The sequence below is a fragment of the Caretta caretta genome, chromosome 9 (assembly GCF_965140235.1).
Source record: "Caretta caretta isolate rCarCar2 chromosome 9, rCarCar1.hap1, whole genome shotgun sequence".
In the NCBI taxonomy this organism is placed as follows: Eukaryota; Metazoa; Chordata; order Testudines; family Cheloniidae; genus Caretta; species Caretta caretta.
Window position 1 is genome coordinate 27518037 of NC_134214.1, and position 18084 is coordinate 27536120.

An 18084-nucleotide genomic window follows, 5' to 3' on the forward strand; every position below is an offset into this window, starting at 1 on the left:
TTAAGATCAGAAACAATATTTCTCATGTTGCCTCAGGTCTCTTTGACACGTCGGTCTGGTTACAGAACAGTGTATATAGAGAAACTGCACTGGTTCCATTGGTAGGCTAATTCCTCCTAGCAGTAGAAATCCAGATGTGTCAAGGAGGGGAATCTACTGGTTTGTGAGAGATTTTAATTTTCTTATTGTAATTTATGGCAAGAGCACCTACTACCTTGCATAAGTGCCCCTTTGTATATGCTGCATTATCTAAACAAAAGGGCCAGTGAAAGAGTACTGGTATAGTGACATGAAAACAGCGTCTGTCACCTGCCTTTGTAAAATCTCATCTTCATGACTAGAAAGTGATTTATGCAAACATATCTATATTCTGGAAAAATCCTTCCTCCCCACCCAAACAGGTTGACATGTTATCACTTTGAACGACTAGATATATGTTAGGGGGTTACAATGGAAAACATACTGCTCGCTGTGCTTTTTTTTTTTATATTGCCCTATTAAAAAACAATCCATCACTGGATAACTTTGATGCAGAACAGTGCGTCCATAGCCTTTGAACCAACAATAGTTTGGTGTCTGTGCCGGGCACAAGTCTCAACCAGCCTGCCTATTAAACCTAGTTTTGCTCCCTTCCCCTCACAGTGCTTTTCACTTTTACTTGGACTGAAAATAAGCTAAATAAACTGGAAAGGACAGGGCTTGCAGGTGAGGTCAGAAATGTATTCTACACTAAGGTGGTTAACTCTACCTCTGAAAGAAAGTGAGTCGCATACCTTCAGCAGACTATCTACCTACCCCAACTGCCTCCCCAGATGGCCAGAAGTCTTGCAGTCATGCCACTGTCACCAACCATCCAAGGAGGGACTTACTTTCTATAATTCCTTCCACTGGTTCAGAACCAAACAGAAATGTGCCTGTTCACTTTAGGCTAGTGGTTCTCAAACTTTTGTATTGGTGACCCCTTTCACACAGCAAGCCTCTCAATGCGACCCCCCCTTATACTTTTTTTATATTTAACGCTATTATAAATGCTGGCGGCAAAGCAGGGGCTTGGAGATGGAGGCTGAGAGCTTGCAACTCCCACATAATAGCCTCACAACCCCCAGTTTGAGAACCCATGCTTTAGGCAGCTACATAAGCAATAGAAGAATTGTCTTCCTCATGACACCCTGGGCTCCACTATAATAACATGGTTGTGTTCCTTTTGAGAAGTAAGGGACTGAAATGTATTTTGTGCCTACTGCAGAGGTAACCATTTCTGTTCTCCTCCTGGGTAGAGGTAACATGCAGCATGAGAAGCCAAGGGAGATTTAAAGCATAAATGTGAAAATGAAGTTGCTCATAAGGTTTTAAACATAAATTTCTAAATGGAATTAAAAAACCATCTTTTTCTTAAGATTCACTTGTTCAGCCACTCAAACTCTTGAGGAGATGACCTGATATGAACACATATATCTGTCACATAAAACTCAGAAATGTAGAGTACATAAATCTCACACTAACTTATGCATCAGCTCATACACCTGCTCTAGCCTGTAGTGATAATGCACGAGCTACATCGGACAAACGTCAATGATCCCATTAACGTGCAATGGGTTATTTATGTTAATGCTTTGGACTGGAGCTTCAAATTCCTTCTCCACTAACAGAACACCACAGTTTTTCAGAAGCAAGGGCTAAACTCAGCAAATAGGAATTAATTTATGGAGGAAAGCTCATGCCAAACTCTGCCAACATAAAGGATGAAATCCTGGCCCCACTGAAGTCAGGTGGGGAACTTCCACTGACTTCAGCATGGTCAGGATTTCACCCACAGAATGACTGATTTCCTTAAGTTTTAATCATGCATCCTTTTTATGGAAGTATATTTAATAGCAACATCTCTTAATAGATCAACTAATAAGGATCACTTACACAGCACTGCACATCTTTAAAGCACTGTGTAAACATGAATTAATTAAAAGTAATTAATTACACATTATAAAAACACTATACCATAGCCTGTCAGGGAAGATACTTGCGATCACGTTACGCAGCTGACATTAGCTGCCATGAAGTGCAGCACTAGGTCATTTACAGGCCCTGCTCATTACCATTTTTATACAGCAGCTTGGCTGCACACAGTGCAGTGTGCCAAACAAGAACTATGCCCCTCCCAAAAGAGATTACAGTCTTAAAGAGACAGGAGTTACACTGAACTACAAAATAATAATTTACCATTCTTTATGTTTAACTCAAAAAATTAAAGTCCATTCCTTCCCCTCAACCCCACAATAAATGACCCTGATCACAATTCATATAACTCCCTTGTGGCAGGATCTAAATTTTTGATGTTTTTGTAAATATATTATGGGGTAAACAATGAATCTGTCAAATGAAAGTCACAAGACACAGTGTGCCGAAATTGCTAGCTAGTATATGTAGAGGTTAAAAATGTACAGAAAAACTTCTTTTTGCTTATTTCCCAAAAAGACGTGCAGGAGCCTCCCTCATGAGACTTAGGGACAGTACGAACAGAGCCAGAGTTTACTTGGATTCCTCATAACAAACAAACAGGAAGAAAACCATAAATGAAAGAACCACCATAAGAACTCCATGGTTGAATGCTGCTAATAAAACTTGTCAACAATTACTCCTTAAAGACAGTTTTAGTCACAAAGCTTATAATCACAAAATGGATGTGGAGAAAGGGATAAAGGAAAATTCCAGGACTCATTTTTATTAGTCCCCTGATTAATATAAACTTCAGAAACCCAGTAAACTCAGCTCTCACAGTAACTGGCTGAAAGAAAAAAAAACACTTAGTACATCTTCAAGAGTGATCACCTCCTAATACCATGTAAATATTTAAATATCAACATAAATCCCGGATTAAAAAATAAAGATTTCCCCCAACTCATTAAATTATATTTTCAAACTCACTCTCTCTCTCTCTAAAATATAGAAAGTTTTTTTTACTATGGTTAGGGTGTTACAAACACGTTACACATATTTCTCTCAGCTTAGACTGTGTTAGTGTGTGAGATGCCAACTCCTGTGTGTGTGTTTTCCAACTTTATACAGACACATTGGAGTTCAGCAACTCAACCCACACATACACACAAAAGAATTCAAAGCTGAGAGAAATCTAAAATTGACATCTGTATTTGTAACATTACAGAACATACAACTTTACATTGTACATAAGACAAGGATCCAAAGACAATGGGCCAAATTCATCTCATCGGTAACTCACTCCATGGCAGGACTACTGTATTTCTGAGGCCTGAACAAGCTTCTAAATATGTTGCTCTCCTACATCCCACATGTAATGTGATTGTGCAAATGGCCTTGTAACTCTCCTCTCTAGCAAAATGCCATATGAATCTCCATTTACACTGCCATGTCAACCAATACAGCCATTCTAATACTGTTTTCAGCTACCTCACCAGCATTTTGCCTGCTTCCTTCCTATTGTTCTGCATTATATACATACATGTGTTTCCTGCTCCCACATTTTTAAAAGTGACAGCAAAAGACAGCAAGAGAGATTTTTCTAGGACTCAGGACAACAAACACGGCAAAAGTGAACCCCTATGACCAAAGTGTTCACGCCCATCAGCAACATCCCAGGTCAGAGGATGAGTACAGCAGCTCTCAATCTTTTTCACTCTTATGAGGGTTAGAAACTCCACAAGAGAAAAACCCATGAGACTGTGAATATGTCTATGCTGAAATTAAAAACCCACAGCTGGCCTGCACCAGCTGACTCAGGCTTATGGGCTTGGGCTAATGGGCTGTAACTGTGGCGTAGTGTTCGTGCTCGGGCTGCAGATGGAGCTCTGGGACCTTCCCACTTCGCAAGGTCCTCTAGAGCCTGGGCTCCAGCCTGAGCCCAAATGTCTACATTGCAGTTAAGAAGCCCCTTAGGCTGAGCCCAAGTCAGCTGGCATGGGCCAGCCACAGATTTTAATTGCAGAGCAGACATACCCTGTGTGGTCACAAAGTATGCAAAGCCTTGTATGTCAGTAACCGGCCTAACAAATGATTGTCAAACCCTGATTCAGGAAAGTATTTAACCATGTTCTTCAGTGCTTTCCCAAATAGAGATGCTTTCTTGAATCAAGGCCTGAATGATGGGTGGATGTGAACTTTCTGGATTCAAGTACCAACACTCTAAATTAATCAGATGGGGAATATTATGTTTATAACATTCTTCCTCCTGAGAGAAAGGGCTACAAACTGCCTTATACACTTTAGAGTCACACCGCTGCTTCTTAACTTCTGACTATGACGGAAGTCCTATCCTTTTCTCTGAAAGCTGGGGTCCGTGACGTATTGCCTCCTGCAAGAAGGGGGCTTAAAATAGAAGTGTCTTGATACCTTTGGCTAGATCAGTCAGCCATCATGATAAAAAGTAAAAATATATATGAACCCCACTGACTTCTTCAATAACTGACACAAACAGGGGAGCTTACTGAGGGGGTGCTGATCCAGAAATAAAGACAAAATCTTAAAATGACATAAATTGCATTTTTATTCATTTGGAGATAATGCCATGCCTCCTCCCCTTCTGAATAACTAGAAAGATTTAGGAAAACTAGAGACATTTCATTCCTTTTGGATCCAGGAGGATTCTTCTCCTTTTATATACCTGAGGAAGTTCTCAGAGATCTGGGTTCAACTTGAACTCCAAAATCTTAAAATGAAATTAAATTTGAGCACCTGGGGTTTCATGTTAAAAACATACAGAACTACCAGGTCTGCATGATTTAGGTGGAAAGCCATAACTCCACCCACATTTGCTCAATTCTGAATCCAGGATCACTCAAAAACTTTATGAACCTTTCCAAACATTTCACAAACATAGTCTGAGTTTTGAGTTTGTGACTAAGCTTGAAACCAGACACACGGAGTAGTTTCTTTACAAAGGATTTTCCCAACCCTGTAGGCAATAAGGGTATTTTGGTTGGTGGTGATAACTACTTCCATTTGGCATGTCATTCAACTTTCTGAGATCTTGACGATTGTCTGCAGTGAGTTTGCTGTACATTTTAGTTTCTCTGTACTACTGCCAGAGAAACTAGGCTAAATTCAACAGCTTGTTCTACTGTCTGGGTTTTTTCTCAAAAAGAAAAATATGAAGATTTTTGCTGCTCGCTCAGCCCATCTATTTTTAGTAGAGACTGGACAAATCTCAGAAGATTTGAAACTTGAATTTGGTTCAGAAAGACATCCATATGCTTAGATATCTACTAGAAGCACTTGAAACTTTTAAGTCTGCAAACTGGGCTGTAACTCTTGCAAGAAAAGACTTACTCATAAGATTTCTTATACCTCTGCTTCTGCTTCCAAACCACATGCCACAAGACCAGCCCTTAGTTACAGCATCTTGGCGCTTCTAATTCTAATTCCAGCCATAACTTGAAAGTGCACAGTGGGGAGGAAAGGGGAACGCAAGTGAACGTGTGACAAAGCTTCCCCACACAGCACAGCAAAGCGTGCCAGGGATTATGAATTATAAAGTTCACTAACATGCTGGGATCTACTTGCCCCATATAGACCTTGCTGGCAGTCTCTAAACGGTACCTGCTTCACATTAACATAGTCCTGTTTGGACGACTTTAAGGTGAATTAGGTACCTTTTAGAGAGCACCATCAGAGTCTACACAGGGCAGTTAGAGCCCCACATGTTAGCACAAATCACATACCTCTAATGAGCTTTGCCATCACCATCCAGACAAGCCCAAAGTTTCAGTCTTAAAATAAATTAAGGTTTGAGCAGAGTCATCAATCCCTCATTCACAATCAAATCAATGTTTGTTAACCTTAATTTTTATTACAACAGATTGACAAGCCTGTAGGTGCGGACTCTGGCCCTGCGCCACTTACCTCGAGCGGCTCTGGGGTGGCAGCGGCGCGCAGCAGGGCTAAGGCAGGCTCCCTGCCTGCCCTGGCCCCGCACCCAGAAGTGGCCAGCATGTCCGGCAGTGGCTCTTGGGAGTGGGGTGTGGCAGGTGGCTCCGCTGCGCACTGCCCTCGCCACTGCGCAACCACCCCCGAAGCTCCCATTGGTGTGATTCCCCATTCCCAGCCAATGGCAGTTGGTGCCAGTTGGGGGTTGGTGCCTGCAGGTGAGGGTAGCGCACAGAGCCTTCTGCCCCTCCCTCCCCCTTCCCCAGGGGCCGCAGGGACGTGGTGCCAGCTGCTTCCAGGAGCAGCGCAGGGCCAGAGCAGGCAGAGAGCCTGCCTTAGCCCCGCTGCGCCATGGAGCTGGCAATCCCACGGGCCAGATTGAAAGCCCTGATGGGCCGGATCCAGCCCACGGGCCGTAGTTTGCCCTCCCCTGCTCTAAAATGATAGAAATTACCCAAATGCCACCAAAATGTTGAAGCACGGTAATCCATTCTATTTGTGTTAGCACGTCAGAGTTTATAACTCTATTCTTTAAGAGGCTGCCTTCTACCCACACAGCTCACTCTCGTTTTGTCCTGCAAGATGCAATGTGCCCTCAATATCGCACTGAAGTCAATGGAAATTAACAGGTGTAGAGGGCTGTGCAAGTTCTGGCCCCATGACAGCTGCAGGCAGTTTGCCTTCAGCTCAAGAAAACATTGTTCCATAACATCATCTTCTCCCAAAGAGGAAAAAGGCAACTTTGGATTGTTCCGTGAACACTAACATTTTTCTATCATGACCCTTTTAGGTAACTTCCAGGTTGTTTAGTAATTTGAGTGCTGGTTTTAATTACGTCAATCTACACATTTAAAAACCACAGAGACATTTCTCTTAAAAAGCAGCCTACGCACAAAGGGGAAAGGATTTACATATTATCAGACAAAGATGTGACTATCCACTGAGACTAATCAAGCATTTTACAAACTTTCTTCTAATGCCTATGAGACTTCAGAATCTAAAAAGGAAGGTATGTATTTTAAATGCTTTTTATACATTTTAATATGTCCATATACACCAAGGTAAATATATTGTATAAAATACTAAATAATATGCCAAATGCACTGAAAAACTAATAGGTTAAATATTAAAAGCACTAATGTTTTTCACTGCACTTATTAAGTGTTACTTCATTATAACCATTTTGAATGTCTTGCCCTTTGGAGACCCTGGCTCCTTCCACATAAAAAAAAAGCCCTCCAGTAGAGCAGCCCCTGAGCCAAAGAGAACTGGATACAGCTCATTCCCAAACTCATCTGAAATCAAGCAGAATAATCATTGTGGAATGACACAGTGAATTCTCTTTCATATCAGGAGTTTGGCCCCCACCTTCTGTTGGCTCAGGAACAAAACCAACTATTTCCTCTGTACCTTGTGGGCATTCAACTTCATTTAACCTCAGGTTAATAATCTCTTTTATTGGGAGGGTAATATCCTCCATTTGCAGAAGGGTGATTATAATAATGTTATAGATCTTCTATTTCTAGCCATGAGTAGTTTCAAGTAGTTGCATTTTTATATACACAATACACACAGGCCAAGTAATTATGCTATATTGATTCATTGTCAACTGTTACTACTCAGGCAACATTTAACCTAGAATTATTTTTGATCACTAAAACAAACAGAATTTTTAGCAAATGAAAAAGACAGTACTATATAAATAGAAAGCTAATATGGTTCAATGCTATTTCAACAAAGACTTGCTTCCTTGTCTTATTTCTCAGAAAAACTTTAACATACTCATTTCCTCTTCAGTCAACATGTTCCAACTAAAGTTAATGCCAGTGTAGCTACTATAAAAAAAAAAGTTATACAATGGTAGTTTCAGATAGTTAAAATAATACTTAGGTTCCCATCTAAGCAAATACACTTTCCTTTCCCTAAATGTCTGAGGAAGCCTGAAAATATGATGCAAATGACTGACATTCTTTAAATGTTTTCTGAACTACATAAAATATTTATCAAATATATTTTTGTTTTGTTTAACTAGAAGAATCAACAATTTTAGGAATATTTAGTATTGAGCACAGCTCTCTATTGGATAGACCCTTATTGGTTTTGACAGAGTATTATTAATGTTTACTAATCCTGTAATATTTTATATATGAAGTATTTTTATAAACATTAACTTAAGTGGGGGGATTTGGGAGGGTTGGTTTGGTTTTTTGTTTGTTTTTGTTTTGTTGAGTTTTTAAAAAAAGTTACATTTGAATGTGGCTCCAATGAACTAACTAGGTCCCTGATCCAGCAAAATCAGGGCCAGTCTTAGGGGCAAGGTGATCACCCTGAATCCCAACTTTTAATGGTGCCAAATCACCATTTGGGGGGGCACACAACTCAGTCTCTTTAGTTATTTATTTTACTCCGCTGCTCCACTCATCTGTTGTTGTGTGGTTTTGTTTGGGGGTTTATTTCTTTTAGGTCAACTGCTGGGTGACACTGAAAATGTTTTCCACCCAGAGGAGAAAAAACCCCAGGGGCAGCCCTGCTGCAGATACACAAGTAACTTTATATACACACACACAAATAGTCCCATTCGCTTAAATGAACTCTTCACATGAGTGAACATACTCAAGCATAAGTGTTTGTAGGAAAGGGACCCAAGATATTTCAATAAATTGCTTAAAACTTGAATGAAACCCATGCAACTTAATGTGAACTATTCCAGACACTGAGAAATACAAATACTTCAGTTTCAGTAATATCATTACCAAGTCTTGTCACACATTTTTATGAAATTATACGGAACAAGATTCTCACACTAATTATCTCTAATGTCTTACTTTTCAGGTTCTAGATATCTTTAAGCAGCCAAAACACCTTACTTTTCCACCGGATAATTAAAATGTCCTTAAGCAATATCTCAAATTGCAGTGTCTACAGACAACTGGAACCATTTACCTATTTTTACTACTTAATTTTCCTCATTGGATTTATTGGGAGTTGTTTTGCCCTATGGGCATTCACTCAAAAGGATCAGAAACAAAAATGTATGAGCATCTATCTAATTAACCTCCTAACAGCTGATTTCCTGTTGACTCTGGCATTGCCAGTAAAAATAATTGTTGACTTAGGTATTGCCCCCTGGAGACTGAGGATATTCCATTGCCAGGTCACAGCTTGCCTCATCTATATTAACATGTATTTATCAATCATATTTTTGGGATTTGTAAGCATGGACCGCTGCCTTCAGTTAATGCACAGTACTAAGATCTATCGAATCCAAGAACCTGGATTTGCCAAGATGTTATCTGCAGTTGTATGGATAATGGTTCTCCTTATAATGGTACCTAACATGGTGATTCCAATCAAAGAAATAGAACAAAAGCCTACTGTGGGGTGTATTGATTTCAAAACAACAGTTGGAAAAGATTGGCATGTGTTTACTAATTTCATATGTACAGCAATATTCCTGAATTTTTCAGCCATGATACTTATTTCCAATTTTCTTGTTGTTAGACAACTTTACCTAAACAAATACAGCAAGAGTTATGCAAATGTAAAGAAAGCTCAGATAAATATACTGTTAGTAACAGCAGGCTACATCATGTGTTTCGTTCCTTACCACATTGTTCGGATCCCCTATACTTTGAGCCAGAGTGATGCTATAACCGATTGTCTTCTGAAACAATCCCTCTTTAAAGCAAAGGAATCCACTCTGCTGTTGGCAGTGTTGAATCTCTGTTTTGATCCTATTTTATATTTTTATCTTTCCAAGACATTTAGACTAAAAATTACTGAGACTTTTATAGCACATAAAGAAACAAAGATTCTCACAGGAGAAGGAGTACATTGAGAAGAGGCACATTATATACAAAAGTACTGTAGTATTTCAACCTAGACTACCAACACTGTGTGTGCATATGTAATTTATACAACTGCTGTGCGTTTGCTGAACATGGCTAACAATGTCAATAAAATTACTGTCAAACCCTAACCCTGGGCAGAAGGAAAGCTTAATGATGGATCTGGATCACTTTATTATTTTACAGCTTCATACACTGATTTGGAATATTATACAGTTCTGTACTATCAGAAGACCTGATACGAGTCATAGGAATATTTTAACACACTGCTTAATTAAGAACATATGAAGTCATACTAAAGACCTACCCAAAAAATACCTATGAAGCATGATCCAAACATGTTTTGTAATGCAATTTATCAAGAAAGATTCAAAAATATTTAATAAAGGTTTATGAATTGAGGCGATCTGGACTCACCTTTACTACATAATAATGTTAAATGCTTTCTGTATTAATTTACCAGGTATAATAAAGGAAGAATGTACTCAACAGCAACTGATAAGCTGCGAAGACTCTCCACAGCCATAATAAAACCAAACATTTCAAAAGGCACTTTTTCTAGAAAGTGATTTTAAGCTGAACTGATTTAAAATGCACTGTATCTGCTTATATCACCCCTGTCATTGCTTACAAATAAATTTTTTCATTTTGTAATACTCATCTTTTTTCCCCATTTTGCTACTTCATTGAGTATTAAAATTATGGGAATATGTAAGTTACTACAGTAAAATTCTTGGGTTAAATGGGAAAAACTGAACAGCACAAAGTGTCTAGACAAAATGTAAAATATTCAATTTTTCTTTCTGTATGTTCGTGATTTTTATAAGACTTTTTAAACAAAAAACTACACCAATAAAATAGCTACATAATATTTACATCTCAGACATTTAGAAAACCAAAACGTCTTAAACACCCAAAAACCAAAGACAAATACAAGTTATTCCCAGTCTGGATTCGTTCTAATGGTAAACCAAAAATACTTCAGAAATATAAAACAAAAACTAGATTGTCTTCGTTTACTAATCCACAAAACGTATTCGTATTTTGACCAACTGTAAACAAGCACCCAAAATTACTCTGGACAGACAGCTCATCCAACATCTAATAGCAAGAAATTAAGAGCAAGAAAATTCAAACCCAAGCTTCTTATATTTTTAAAGCAGAGATGATTATAAGTGCCACATCACATCTTACCTCTTGATCTGATAGCTACAATAGTTGGTTGAATTTTGTATTGTCTTTTAAAATTGTCAGGTTTCAGAGTAGCAGCCGTGTTAGTCTGTATTCGCAAAAAGAAAAGGAGTACTTGGGGCACCTTAGAGACTAACAAATTTATTTGAGTATAAGCTTTCGTGAGCTGCATCCGATGAAGTGAGCTGTAGCTCACAAAAGCTTATGCTCAATAAATTTGTTAGTCTCTAAGGTGCCACAAGTACTCTTTTTTTTTTTAAATTGTGTCGGTTTTCCTATGTTTTCAGTGAACATTTCTGGGTCGAGACACATAATCAGCCTTTAGGCTTATTCAGTATTAGGCTACTCTTCTGAAGCTGCCAACAAGGGTATGTGTTGGAAAGGTGGGATTTTCTCGGGTTGGGACATGTATCAATTAGCTCCCTTCATTTCTCAAGTGGCATACAGTTAAATGCCAACAAACAAACAAAGACCCAAAGAAGAAAAACCTACAATAATTCTTCAGTCCTACACATTTCACCATTACTAATCTCATACATACATTCTGATTCCCTTATTTCTCAGCTACACTGTCAATTATGACTCAGAAAATGAAACAGCAAATGAAACAGAAAAACTGTTACCAATGCATTGGTAAGTTAACCAGACAGCAGTCGTCCAATTCTACAGAAAATGAAAATTCCAGTGACTAACAGTATCCAATTTTCTATTCAGTATAATTGTTTATTTGATCCATAATCCCTAAATGAGTATTTTAATGCCGTACTCATTTTCTTTATCTAGCATATCACCATGTGTTATTATTTCCAATGCATACACCTGTAGCTAAACAACTACTCGGAAGGCTCATTGAAATATAAAACACTCAAAGTAACCAAAAAAGATTCCTTGCTGCATCTCATATTATCTTGTGCCCTAATGTGGTTCGCATTTGGGCACAGCATTGCACAACAGGGTTAAGAATAAAATTAGTGTCACAGCAACTATAAATATAATCTTTTGGGGTCAAAGTTACCCAGTGTAGTAGGTACTACTGAAGGTCGCCACTTTAGTAGAGCCACCATGGACAAGAGCAACTGTGGAGTGGCAGGGCTAGCCCTACCATGAGGCGAACTGAGGTGGCCGACTCAGATGCTAGACTGGCGGGGGGGGGGGGGGGGGGGGGGGGGAGAACCACTAGGACCCAGACAGAAAATTGTGTCTGCTGCTGGTGCATATGTATTCTCTCTGCTCTAGATGCACAGAAATGGTGGAGTGCTGTGCTGGAGGAAAGAGGGCACAAGAGACATAACAGGCAAGCAGGAGACAAGGTGAGAGGAAATAACCGAAAGCAGCAGGAGCTGCAGGGAGAGAGAGGAGTAGGAGCCTCTTATGTACCTGTCTAGCATCCCCAGGAGCCTGGACTGATTAACACCAGCTTCTCAGGGAGCTTCCTGCTGCTTTCCTGAACCCACTTGAGGAGAACAGGCAGTCAACTGAAGTAGTAGGAGCCAGTTAGGCCCTTAAGACGCTGATATCTTCCTTCACGCAGGCCCTGCTACCAGCCTGCTTATTTGTCCCCTTCAATTGAGCGTTGAGAGCCAATATAGCTGGCACAGAACAGCAGTCATGAGTGAAAGAAGAAAACACCCCTCTGGGGCAGCATTCAGTAAAAGAAAGAAAGCAAAGGAAGCTTTTCTATCTAAGCAGGAAGGAGTTCTCCTGAGATACATAGACACAAATGTTCACGGTGAGCCTTCCGGCCCCTGTGAGGATGTGCGTGGTGAGGAGATGCCTGATCTTCCAGTTAGTCAGAGTGCAGGTAACCTGGCAGCTACTGCAGCATCCATATCTCCATCTCAAATGGATGTAACCATGTACATTCCTGAAGAAAAGTGTAGATCAGAGAAGCGTGTGGTGGAGGCACAAGAAACACCTGCTGCTGAGTTTAGTTCCTTAAGTGTAGATGATCCAGGACTGTGGACCCACTTGAGCAGTAGCCTGAGGGACTTCCTTGTGCTGCATGGGCCACAGCAAGTGAAAAACCCCAAAGACAATGAAAATAGAAGTTTCCATCCAACACATTACTGGCGTGGAATCCCCAATGGTGACAAGGTTTATGTACTCAAAAACCCAGAATGCTGCTTACTGTTTTTGTTGCAAACTCTTCCAGTCTAATGTTCCATTCACTTGGGTTCCACAGGAACAAAGAACTGGAAAAATCTGGCTAGAAATCTGGCATGCCATGAGAAGGCAGCAAATTACCAGAGAGCATTGCATAGCTGGAAAGAGCTTGAGATGAGACTAAGGTTAAAGGCCACCATAGATGATCAGCATCAAGAGAAGATTGCATCAGAGTCTCTTTACTGGCAAAATGTTCTGAAAAGGCTCATTGCCATTGTGAGTGCTTGCTACTCAAAACCCAGCACTGCGTGGCACTTCAGATCAGCTGTATGTGCCAAACAATGAAACTTCCTTAAAATTATAGAGCTGATGGCTGAGTTTGATGCTGTACTCCAGGAGCGTCTAAGAAGAGTCACCACCCAAGAAATGTACACACACCACTACCTTGGAAAAACAATTTCAAAATGAGATCACATAGTTACTGGCAACAAAAGTCAAACAGAAGATTGTGGCAGATCTGAAGTCAGCAAGATATTACTTTGTTATTCTGGACTGCACACCTGACATCACCCATATGGAACAAAATGACGTTAATGGTGCATTTTGTAAAACAACAGAACCTAGTGAAAAAGTCACCATTGCAGGGACAGTCAGAGCATTTTCTAGAATGTATTGACATTGATGATACTACAGGAGCTGGTATGACAAATGTGCTTCTTAAAAAGCTGGACGATACGGGAATTGCGATAGCTGACATGAGAGGTCAGGGCTACGATAATGGTGCCAACATGAGAGGAAAGAACAGAGGAGTGCAGACACGGATCCAAGAGTTAAACCCTTGAGCTTTTTTTGTCCCATGCAGTTCTCATTCATTGAACTTGGGGCTCAGTGATGCAGCATCTGCTTCTAGTGAGGCTGCTGAATTTTGTAATGTAATTCAAAGCATCTATGTATTTGTCTCTGCATCAACTCATCAACGTCAAATTTTGAAGCAACATTTGGGAACATCCTCTCTGACACAAACCCTGAGTGCCACACGATGGGAAAGTCAAGTGGAGGCGATAAAGCCTATCAAACACCAAATTGGGAAGATAGAGGATGCCATCGTTGCCATTATGGAGGATAATGCTATGACAGGAACTGTTCATGGGAGAACAGTGGCAGAGGGAAATGGAATCACCAGAAACATACATAACTTTACATTTCTGTGTGGCTTAGTGTTGTGGCATGACATACTGTTTGAAATAAATGTTATAAGCAAGAGACTCCAAGGTGCTGTCCTTGATATATCTGGAGCAATGGAACAACTGGACAAAGCAAAGTCATACCTACAGTCTTACCGGTCAGATGAGGGCTTTCAAAACGTTCTGAAGAGCGCACAGAAGTTAGAGGAGGAACTTCACACTGAAGCTATTTTCCCACCCATTCAAGAATAGAAGAGTCACCGAAGAAGATGACATTTTGATTACGAGGCACGGGATAATCCCATAAGAGACCCCAAACAACAATTCAAAATTGAATTCTTTAACCCTGTGCTAGATTGTGCAATACAGTCAGCTGAAGAAAGTTTCACGCAGCTCAAGGAAGACAGCAGTATATTTGGGATGTTCTATGATATTCCAAAACTCCTCACTATACCTGAAGAAGACCTACACCAGCAATGCAGGGTACTAGAGACAGTGTTGACACATGATAACATGTGCGATATTGATGCGAGTGATTTAGGCGATGAACTGAAAGCACTTTCAAGATACATTTCAGCAGGATCAACTCCAAAGGCTGTTCTGGAATATATGTGCACAAATAAGATGATCACCCTCTTTCCAAATGCTTTTGTTGCTCTGTGCATACTTTTAACACTTCCTGTAACAGTTGCCAGTGGAACGCAGCTTCTCCAAGCTGAACTTAATAAAAACACATCTGCACTCCACAATGACACAGAAGAGGCTGGTCAGCCTTGCAACCGTCTCAATAAAGCATGATCTGGCCCAGACTGTGGACCTTCAGCAGGAAGCAGTTCAAATCTTTGCAACCAAGAAGGCACGGAAAGCACCACTTTGATTATTCAAACAGATAAAAATGCCAGTGTTTTCTACGCAGACAAGAAAAGTTACATTTGCTGTTCAGGCGTTTGAAAGTTAAGTGTTACTTAAAATTTTTGAATAAGGCATTTTAAGTTGTTAATTCTCTTTTATTGGGGTAGGTAGCAGAGCAGTACCATGACAGGAGAAGAACAGGAAGAAGGCAGAATTGAGACCTTTCAAAGTTTTGACCCAAGCGAGGAGACATGGGGGTGTCATTTGAGCTCCCCGCCTCAGGTGCCAAAATGTTGTGGGTGGCCCTGTGGACTGGATAGACAGGGGTACTCTGCCTGGGCAAGCTAGGGCAGAGAGAGGCTCTGTGCTGACTCTGTATGGGCCATCACAGAAGTTTGGAGGCAGGCCTGAGGAGAGGCAGGCTAGGCCACTAAGTGCACAGTTGCAAACGCCTGTATAGGAGCTGTCTCTAGAGTGAAACTTTAATTCTAACACAGAGGCTGTAGTGGCAGCAAGGAAGGGGATAACAAAACTATACGGAACTGGCAAGTGTGTGGTTTTTGCCCTGCCAAGATCCACACAGTTCCCCAAACACAGTCTGTTGGGTCATTTGCAAGGAGCATGGGAATCTCATTCTTAATGCAGGAACACAAATTGTTCAACTATATCCCCAGGTTGGTGCAATAGGAAGCTCTAGTCAAAAAATGCAATAATCTAAAAAGTACAACAAAACCTAATTTTTAAACACACGTTTTCCAGAATTTCAAATATATTCCATCATCATCATGAAGTAAAGACTAATATTAATATGAAGTTAACACCTGTTAACAGATCTTAGTAGCATTACTGCAGATATTTGTTTAGAGGGCCACATTTGACATAACCAGTTTTTTCCAGGAAGAAGAGGGGGAAGGGCAGGAGACCCCCTCTCCCTCTCCCCCTCCCCCCCCCAAAAAACCCTACTCCAGTGAATCCTGGGAATTTCCAGCAAAATCAAAGTAAAATAAGCCTTGTGTTATATTTAAGTGTTTATACTACACCCATCTAGGGTTGCCAACATTACATTTCAAAAATAAGGGACTGTTTTTTAGCACTCCTGCCTCACCCTTCCTCCCAATATTATCATCAGTATCATCACTGCAATAAATAATCATAAACAATAAAATAATAATTAGCAGTACTCACCTATATTTGCCAGGGGTATTTCTTGCAGCTTTTTGCCATCCTCAACAACTCCCGATGTCATTGTACAGAGATGAATAAATAAGGGACGTCCCTTCTAATGAAGGGACTTTAGTGGTGCCCCATACCTTTGCTAAGTGATAAATCTTACCCTCCAAGCAGTTTTATTCTTTTATCTAAGTGTTTTACCATCTTCAATCTATACATTTACATATAAAATTTAAATGTAAGGAGTTAACTTACCAGAGGTATAGGGAAGTGTGTTGCATATTGCAAATGGCGAAGGAGGTCATAACTGGATGGAAAAATCAGTTCTCTCAGTTTTTCTCTCTTCACTGACTTCTCACTGTTCACTGAAATTCTTCCCTCTAACAAACAGTTGACATTCTCACAAGACTCCCCAGGCATTGGAGAAAAAATCTAAGTAATGTAAAACAAATATTTAAGATTACTGGAAACTGAAACATTCACAATTCAACCACTGCATTGATTCTGCTCCTATTTACCTCAATGGAGGTGCTCAAGATTTAAACCATCATGAGAATAGAGAATCAGGCTCAACATGTAAAAAATATACTACACAACATTACCCCAAGCATTTGTACAGTGTGTATGTACAGACTAATAGTGCTTTGATATGCTGGAGATGGCCTAAGGGACAACTGTGGAAATCAGTGAGAGCTCCCCAATGTAGAAATGAAGCAATGCTGTAACAGGTGGGTGTATGAAGATTATGATGCAATACCCTATACTTGTAACACTACAAGGATTGGAAATGAAAGAATATTGGCCATATGACAATAATAAGATGGTTCTAATTCAGAATCATGGAGAACACGTTTGTGCAAATAGGAAGCAAGGGGCAAAGAAATGCATAGTGTGCAGAAAAATAAAAAATTAAACCTACTGGAAACTCCGAACCAAAATCTGTCTTAAAGTCACTCTTGTCTACATCATCAAAAATATTAGTGGTTCCTGAGTCAATGCCCATATGTTCCATAATACTATGTTCCTAATAATCACCAGAGAGAGAAAAAACACCAGTCAGATTATAATGAAAATTCTGTTTGATTGGTCATAAAGCCAAAAATTCCACCCATTTAAAATTAAGAAATATTTTACTGTTTAAAATCAAGAAAAAACAAACCATTCCTACTGTCAATATTCACAATGTTCCCCAATTTATAAAAGGTTTTCTAATTCATACCTATATACTAAAGATAATCAAGGATAGACTGGTTGAAAGGGAGACAAAGACAGATAGCACATCTTGTTCACCAAGAATCAGCATATGTACTCGGGTGACTCTGCCCATAGGGGCTCCTATAGAACTCAAAACTGCTTTCACCAGTATTCTACCTGCCCTCCTTTGATGGATAGTACTTCCTCTGATGCATGTGTCCCTCTGGACACCACAGGGTGTAATCTGAACATATCCCATGTCCTCAACTTTCAATCAGGTTGTGAGACTGTGGGAGCTGAAAAGGAAACCGAGGAAACACAAGAAGCAGACCATGGGTACTTTACAGGTTGTGCTACAGGATGATTTCACCTCACCAAATTAAGGACCTGATGTAACGTTCACTGAAGTTAAATGACAGCCTTTCCCCATTTACTTTGATCTGCTTTCCTGAAACTCAGAGATTCCAGCTGGGATTGTACATGTATCAGAAGCATTGCCTTGCATTATCATCTTCAGCTGAAGGGAATTCATTATACCTGCACTGCAGCTGGGGTATTTCAAAGCACCAGGATAGACACACATTTGATCTGGGACTCCAAATGCAACAGATTTTCACCTCTTTTCCAATTATTAAAAGATCAGGTTT

The 18084-nt window shown here is 40.0% G+C and overlaps 2 protein-coding genes across 9 annotated transcripts in view; one reads left to right on the forward strand and one right to left on the reverse strand.

Annotated features, from left to right (window-relative positions):
• Positions 1–18084, reverse strand: part of MED12L (mediator complex subunit 12L) — a 334051-nt gene that overhangs the window by 210309 nt on the left and 105658 nt on the right. For 6 of the 8 annotated variants that reach the window (XM_048863447.2, XM_075132179.1, XM_048863442.2 and 3 more), the window contains exons 14-15: positions 17163–17267; positions 16499–16675 (exon numbers count right to left, since the gene is read on the reverse strand). In XM_048863447.2, coding sequence (XP_048719404.1) covers positions 16499–16675; positions 17163–17267 — 282 coding nt within the window. The remainder of the gene's footprint in view (positions 1–16498; positions 16676–17162; positions 17268–18084) is intronic. The other 2 variants (XM_048863446.2, XM_048863449.2) reach the window with 1 other exon arrangement.
• GPR171 (G protein-coupled receptor 171) lies at positions 6549–10403 on the forward strand. Its single transcript, XM_048863454.2, has 2 exons — positions 6549–6904; positions 8728–10403. Exon 2 carries the CDS (start codon positions 8783–8785, stop codon positions 9731–9733), a length of 951 nt encoding a protein of 316 aa, XP_048719411.1. The 5' UTR covers positions 6549–6904; positions 8728–8782; the 3' UTR covers positions 9734–10403.

Bases quoted from the DNA above. Each gene is read 5' to 3' on its own strand.
- GPR171 (XM_048863454.2), top strand. From the start codon at position 8,783: ATGTCCTTAAGCAATATCTCAAATTGCAGTGTCTACAGACAACTGGAA.